This window comes from Mauremys mutica, chromosome 9 (genome assembly GCF_020497125.1).
Source record: "Mauremys mutica isolate MM-2020 ecotype Southern chromosome 9, ASM2049712v1, whole genome shotgun sequence".
Lineage (NCBI taxonomy): Eukaryota > Metazoa > Chordata > Testudines > Geoemydidae > Mauremys > Mauremys mutica.
In genome coordinates, this window is record NC_059080.1 from 83815005 (window position 1) to 83823009 (window position 8005).

At 44.7% G+C, this 8005-nt stretch overlaps 1 protein-coding gene across 5 annotated transcripts in view; it reads left to right on the top strand.

Moving 5' to 3' along the window:
• The window catches only part of SMC4 (structural maintenance of chromosomes 4), a 113173-nt gene that overhangs the window by 26906 nt on the left and 78262 nt on the right, over positions 1 to 8005 (top strand). For all 5 annotated transcript variants that reach the window (XM_045029609.1, XM_045029607.1, XM_045029610.1 and 2 more), the window contains one exon: positions 7752 to 7916. In XM_045029609.1, the coding sequence (XP_044885544.1) occupies positions 7752 to 7916 (165 nt within the window). The remainder of the gene's footprint in view (positions 1 to 7751; positions 7917 to 8005) is intronic.

Genomic DNA, 8005 nt, shown 5'->3' on the forward strand with positions numbered 1-8005 from the left:
GCAGTCTATCCTGAACCAGGACATGCAAAACCAGGCAAGGAGGAGGCGGCTACGGCAGCACGGCGACGAGGGTGATGAGGACATGGATACAGAATTCTCTCAAACCGCGGGCCCCTGCGCTTTGGAGATCCTGATGGTAATGGGGCAGGTTCTAGACATTGAACGCCGATTTTGGGCCCGGGAAACAAGCACAGACTGGTGGGACCGCATAGTTTTGCAGGTTTGGGACGATTCCCAGTGGCTGCGAAACTTTCGCATGCGTAAGGGCACTTTCATGGAACTTTGACTTGCTTTCCCCTGCCCTGAAACGCCAGAATACCAAGATGAGAGCAGCCCTCACAGTTGAGAAGCGAGTTGCAATAGCCCTCTGGAAGCTTGCAACGCCAGACAGCTACCGGTCAGTCGGGAATCCATTTGGAGTGGGCAAATCTACTGTGGGGGCTGCTGTGATGCAAGTAGCCAAAGCAATCATTAAGCTGCTGCTACGAAAGGTTGTGACTCTGGGAAATGTGCAGGTCATAGTGGATGGCTTTGCTGCAATGGGATTCCCTAACTGTGGTGGGGCGATAGATGGAACCCATATCCCTATCTTGGCACCGGAGCACTAGGCCACCCAGTACGTAAACCGCAAGGGGTACTTTTCAGTGGTGCTGCAAGCAATGGTGGATCACAAGGGACATTTCACCAAATCCATGTGGGATGGCCAGGAAGGGTTCATGACGCTCGCGTCTTCAGGAACACTACTCTGTTTAAACGGCTGCAGCAAGGGAATTACTTCCCAGACCAGAAAATAACAGTTGGGGATGTTGAAATGCCTGTCGTTATCCTGGGGGACCCAGCCTACCCCTTGATGCCATGGCTCATGAAGCCATACACAGGCAGCCTGGACAGTAGTCAGGAGCTGTTCAACTACAGGCTGAGCAAGTGCAGAATGGTGGTAGAATGTGCATTTGGCCGTTTAAAGGCGCGCTGGCACACATTACTGACTCGCTCAGACCTCAGCCAAACCAAAGTCCCCTTTGTTATTGCTGCTTGCTGTGTGCTCCACAATCTCTGGGAGAGTAAGGGGGAGACCTTTATGGCGGGGTGGGAGGCTGAGGCAAATCACCTGGCCGCTGATTACGCGCAGCCAGACACCAGGGCGATTAGAAGAGCACACCAGGAAGTGGTGTGCATCAGAGAAGCTTTGAAAACAAGTTTCATCACTGGCCAGGGTAGGGTGTGACTGCTGTGTTTGTTTCCCCTTGATGACCCCCCACCCACCTTGATTGACTCATTCCCTGTAAGCAACCCACCCTCCCCCTTTGATTACAGCTTGCTTAAGGAATAAAGTCACTATCGTTTAAAAATCATGTATTCTTTATTAATTCATTATAAAAAGAGGGAGAGAACTGACAAGGTAGCCCGGGTGTGGTTTGGGAGGAGGATAGGAGGGAAGGAAAAGGCCACTAAAAAAAATTCACAATAATGACAGCCTTTTGGTTGGGCTGTCCACGGAGGTGCAGTGGGCGGGTGCACGGAGCCTCCCCCCAGGCGTTCTTACTCGTCTGGGTGAGGAGGATGTGGAACATGGTGAGGGCTGAGGGTGGTTATACAGGGGCTGCAGCGGGACTCTGTGATCCTGCTGCCGTTCCTGAAGCTCCACCAGACACCGGAGCATGTCCGTTTGATCACGCAGCAGCCCCAGCGTTGCATCATGCCTCCTCTGATCTTCCTGCCGCCACCTCTCATCTCGAGCGTCCCTCCTGTCCTCACGTTCACTGGCATCTTTCCTGTAATTTGATACCACATCCTTCCACTCATTCAGATGAGCTCTTTCATTGCGGGTCACTTCCATGATTTCTGAGAACATTTCGTCTCGTGTCTTTTTTTTCCGCCGCCTTATCTGAGATAGCCTTCGGGATGGAGTAGGGAGGCTTGAAAAATTTGCAGCTGCATGAGGGAGGGGAAAAAAGGGAGAGAAGTATTTAAAAAGATACATTTTACAGAACAATGCTTACACTCTTTCACGGTGAACAACACTATTCACCTTACATAGCACATGTGATTTCAATACAAGGTCGCATTTTACATCTTAATATTGAGTGCCTGCGGCTCTGGTATTAGAGATCTCACAGACACAGGTCCAGGCAGCAGAATTCGGCTTGCATGCGGTCATGGTAAGCCATTGTCTTTCGGCTTCTACAGCCTTCATATATCCAGCGCCCTCCTTTACCAAATAGCAAGCAAAGCCTGTTCAGTGCTGCTTCTTTCCTGTTAACATGCAGCAGCAGAAACCACCACCCCCCATCCAATTCTCTGGGATGATCGCTTTACGCCTCCCCCCACCGCGTGGCTGGTATCATGGAAGATCACTGCTAAACACCCCCCTCCCTTCCCCCCCACCGCGTGGCTGGTAGCAGGGAAGAACCCTGCTAGCCAAACGCGAAAAAGCTCAGCACCAATCACGCCCCCCTCTCCCCCTGCTTGTCTACCTGCAAGGAAGGATTTCTTTTAAGCAACAGGCAAACAGCCCAGTAGGAATGCCCATCTCTCTCCCCTTAATTAAATTCCTGAATTTCAACCAGGTTACCATGAATTATATCACTCTCCTGAGGATAACACAGTGAGATAAAGAGCGGATGTTGCTTGAATGCCAGCAAACACCGGGACCATACGCAACTAGGCTTTGTCATGCAATGATACCAGATTACTTGCTACATGCATAGCATGGTCAAGTGTCCTACCATGGAGGACGGAATAAGGCTGCCCTGCCCAGAAACCTTCTGCAAAGGCTTTTGGAGTACCTCCAGGAGAGCTTCATGGAGATGTCCCTGGAGGATTTCCGCTCCATCCCCAGACATGTTAACAGACTTTTCCAATAACTGTACTGGCCGCGAATGCATCCCAAGTCCTCAGGGCAAATTAATCATTAAAAAACGCTTGCTTTTAAACCATGTCTTATATTTACAAGGTACACTCACCAGAGGTCCCTTGCATGGCTTCATTGTCTGGGATAGTTGCTTGGGAGGGTAATTCCGTCAGGGTGAGGAAAAAGCTCCTGGCTGTTGGGGAGAACGGAGTGCTGTGTGCTCTCTGCAAGCTTGTCCTCCTCTTCCTCCTCCTCATCTTCCCCGTCCGCAGAATCCTCAGCCATGGCTGAGATTACCGCCCGCACCTCGGAATCCACAGACGGGTGGGGTAGAGGTGGCGGCGGACCCCTCTAGAATTGCATGCAGCTCAGCGTAGAAGCGGCATGTTTTCGGCCCTGCCCCGGACCTTCCGTTTGCTTCTTTGGTTTTCTGGTACGCTTGTTTGAGCTCTTTAACTTTCACACGGCACTGTACTGAGTCCCTGGTGTGGCCTCTCTGCATCATGGCCTTGGAAATTTTTTCAAATGTTTTTTCATTTCGTCTTTTGGAAGGGAGTTCTGTTACCATGGAATCCTCTGCCCATACAGCGATCAGATCCAGTACCTCCCGTGCAGTCCATGCGGGAGCTCTTTTTTTGATTCTCAGGAGACTGCATTGTTACCTGTGCTGATGAGCTCTGCGTGGTCACCTGTGCTGATGAGCTCTCCACGCTGCCAAACAGGAAATGAAATTCAAAAGTTCGCGGGGCTTTTCCTGTCTACCTGGCCAGTGCATCCGAGTTCAGATGGCTTTCCAGAGCGGTCACAATGGTGCACTGTGGGATACCTCCCGGAGGCCAATACCGTTGATTTGCGGCCACACTAACCCTAATCCGACATGGCAATACCGATTTGAGCACTACTCCCCTCGTCGGGGAGGAGTACAGATATCGGTATTAAGAGCCCTTTATATCGATATAAAGGGCTTCGTTGTGTGGACGGGTGCAGCGTAAAATCGGTTTAATGCTGCTAAATTCGGTATAAACGCGTAGTGTAGACCAGGCCCTAGAAACATAAATCAAGCATATCAAAGGAGTTCTTATGCCATAGTCAACAATGGTGGTCCTTCACAGATATCACTTATGCATCTATCATTACATAATCATGTATATATCATTACATCTGTGTGTGCTTCTGCTCCTGCCCCCAGACATTCACTTTTCAGTAAGAGGCATATACTGTAAGGTGAACTGTTGAAAGATTTTCCTTGTGGCAGTTTTGAGATTGAGATTTTTTTTTATTAGAGGTTTACAGGTATCCAGAGGAATACTGTCAACTTGAATTTCTACACTCGTTAGACATTCCTTTAAATAGTATATCCTAGTATTTTTAAGTTAAGGGTTTTTCCCTTCTTCTGGCACAAGAGCTACACCAGATATGCTTAAGCTTATTGCTCTCCTCTTTCTCTCTGAATGTTTTTCTATTGTCTCTTGAGTTTCACTTTTGCTGGTGCTGTTTTCTTTAAAAAGAAAATATTTGCATTTTGGTATACATATACTCTGGTAATAGGGGTATGTAATGTGACAGATTATAAAAAGTATTGATTTATTTTGTATCACTTCAATAAATACTAATGTCAATAGGTATTAATAGTTTGTCTAATAATTGAAGTCAGAAAACTAACAGTTTGTATGCATACACCTTTTTATAGCTTTGAAATAAAAGAATTAAAAGTGCTCCTACAAACGACTCAATATTAATGTGGAGTTTTTTGTGCATGTTTACAAAACTTGTAAAAATACAAGATGTGGCTCTACCATATTTTTTTCTCTTCTGCTCAACTGCACAGGGCTTGCATATTTTCTTGTAAGAGAAAAGTGAGGCCACTAGGTGTCATCCTATACCAAATAAGTAAATGGAACTGCTCTTCCCAAAGCTTCTGACCTCTTCCTAGCCAAAGTTCAAAATGAGTACCCCATCTTCATCGTCCTTAATGTGTTAGACACCTTCTACATAGTTGGCTGTTGCTCCTTTTTTTAAAACCTTGTACTACCATTGCTTCTGTAACTCCTCTCTCCTAGTTCTCCACCTCTTTAATCAGTCCTTCAGAGGATCCTCCTCATCCTCTATTCAACTTTCTGACAGTTCCAATGAGCTCTCTCCTTGGTCCCCTTCTTTTGTTCCTCTACATCTTATCTCTAGATAACCTCGTCTGCAAATACAAATTCAAATACCATCTCTATGCTGATGACTCTCACATCTACTTCTGACCTGTTTCTGCAGCACAGCATCTCACACAATTCTGGATGTCTGGCTGCTCCCCTCCATGCTGCAGCTCACAGAGGTGGATCAAAGATTTGGCACTGGACATGTATCCTTTGCTCCTGCTTGCCACCAGATTCTCTGCCCCGATGGCAGCGGTCAGTTGGCAGTTACATTTCTCTTTTTATTTCTTCCATTATTATTTTTTCCTTTTGGGGGGCAGCAGCGAGCAATTTCTCTATTTCAGGCTTCTTTCCTCCTCCCTGGGTTGGTCTTAAGCAATCTGGTGGTTTAATCCACCCTGAACTTCCACCATAGTGTCTCCCTGCCACCTATTCTGCCCCTATATAGGCATGGTAGAGCAGCCAAGAAAGCACTGGGTCAAATCCAAACAGTGCCATTTGTGAGGCAGCTTTCTCAGGCTGGCTGAGTCCTTCTAATCTCTAGAGACTTCCCTTATTCTGCTCTTTCTGGTCTGTTTTTCCACATTGGCATCACATCTGCTTTGGTGGGTTGGCAGTCCCACATTCCTATTCAACTCATAGCCGCAAGACCTAATAGAGTTAAAGTCGACTGGCTGGGCACAACTCAGCATCTGCCAAGCCTGAGAAGGCTGCCTCACAAATGGAGCACAACTTGGATTTGATCCAGTGCTTTCTTGGCTGTTTTGTCTGCTGGACATACTTAGTTCATTACCTCTGGAATATTCATTATTCAAGTTTTTTCACTGCTTTGGAATAACTTATTTGTCGGTAGCCAGGGCACATGGAGCCAAATCTTTTATCCACCTCCGTGAGCTGTAGAGGGGAGCAGCCCGGATATCCAGAATCTTGGGAGACAGTGCTAGCAGAAAAGAAATTATCAGTAAGAAATTTTTCCCATTCTGTCCAGACTAAAATCTTGGCCTTCCTTGTGGATGTCTAGCCATCAGTTCAAGCTCAAACATGGCTAAAACAGAGCTTGAGTTCCCTATGTCCTTTTTTGATCACTGTGGACAGTACTACCATCCTATCTGTTAATCAGGCCTTTAACCTAGGTATCACTTTCAACTTTGACTTCCTTCTAGATCCTCACATCCAAGCTATGTCTATCTTGCAGACTTTTGCTGTATAACAATCTCTAAGATATTGCCTTTCCTATCTAGCCACATAGCTAAAACTCTTGTCTTTGGTTATAAACTGTTTGGGGTATAGATCTCTCTTTGGTCTATTTTGTGTAATACCTAGTACGATGGGGTCCTTGTCCAGAAGTAGGGCTCTTAGGCACTATGGCAATACAAATAATAAATGTATTAAATATACATGCACTTCTGATATCTTTTTGTTACTTTACAATTTTGAATTTAGACTAAATATGCAATATTTTGAATGAATTTGGAAGATGTATCACCACTTTGTTCCAAGCATATGGTGAAGTATATAATTGGTTTTTAAAAAATAAAAAGTTTGTTCCATTTACCATAGCAAGAACTAAAATACATTTTGTCTTAACATCAAGTTTTTATACACCTCTACCTCAATATAACGCTGTCCTTGGGAGCCAAAAAATCTTACCGCATTATAGGTGAAACCGTGTTATATTGAACTTGCTTTGATCCACTGGAGTGCGCAGTCCTGCCCCCTCCTTCGCCCCCCCAGCACTGCTTTACCGCGTTATATCCAAATTCGTGTTATATCGAGTGGCGTTATATTGAGGTAGCGGTGTAATTCTTTTACCACTCATTTCCCATTCTACCTTATAAAAAATTAGATCTGCTGCTGTTTTTAATAACATTTTCTGTGGTATATACTTTCAGAGATCATGCTGTGCAGGAAGAAATAAATATAGCAGGGAAAGTTAACAAGTATTTAACAAGGCTTTTTGTTGTTTTTGTTTTTCAATAATGATATCCAACTGGACACCCAAAAGGTTCAAGTGACCAATCAGAACACTTCTCCTGAAACATTTTTTTCCAAACTACTACTCTTAATAGTATCAGAGAGGTAGCCGTGTTAGTCTGGTTCTGTAAAAGCAGCAAAGAATCCTGTGGCACCTTATAGGCTAACAGACGTTTTGCAGCATGAGCTTTCGTGGGTGAATGCCCACTTCGTCGGATGCAAGACGAAGTGGGCATTCACCCACGAAAGCTCATGCTGCAAAACGTCTGTTAGTCTATAAGGTACCACAGGATTCTTTGCTGCTTCTACTCTTAATAGGGCTCCACTCCTAATCAAACTACCTTAAATACTTTTTTATGAAAATAAAACGGTCTTAAATGGTATGGGTTTGTCATTTTTGTTTTGTTTTCCCCTCTCAGGCGAGGGAGAAGTGCCTTTGAAGTTTTATAGAGTGGTGAAGTTTAATTTGGAGGGTAGGCTACGGAGAACAGATATTTTTTCTCTCACACCTTCACCATAGTATCTTCAGAGGGAGAAAAGTTTCATTATATTCATAACTGCATCACTAGATATATGGGTATTGTGACTAACTAATTCTGATTACTGCCTTACTATGTTGTAATTTATAACATCTGACTTGTCACATAAGTGGCTTAGAATAGTAAAGATCTTCATGTTCTCTGCATCCCAATACCTTCTTTCTCTTAGAAACATTAGTCAAAAAAACCCACCCTGCCTAAGAATGATAGAATCTAGATTAATTTTTTTTTTTTTTTTTTTAGGGGGAAGTTGAACAGATTGCAATGATGAAACCAAAAGGCCAGAATGAACATGATGAAGGTATGCTTGAATACTTAGAAGACCTAATAGGATCAGGACGGTTAAAAGATCCTATTCAAGTTCTGTGTCGCAGAGTTGAGATGTTAAATGAGCAGAGAGGAGAGAAGGTGAGTCCTCATGAGCACTCATTCTCTAAAAGTCAAATATAGAACAAAATCCTTAACTGCTGGAACTTTTTATTTCAGAAAAGCAACTG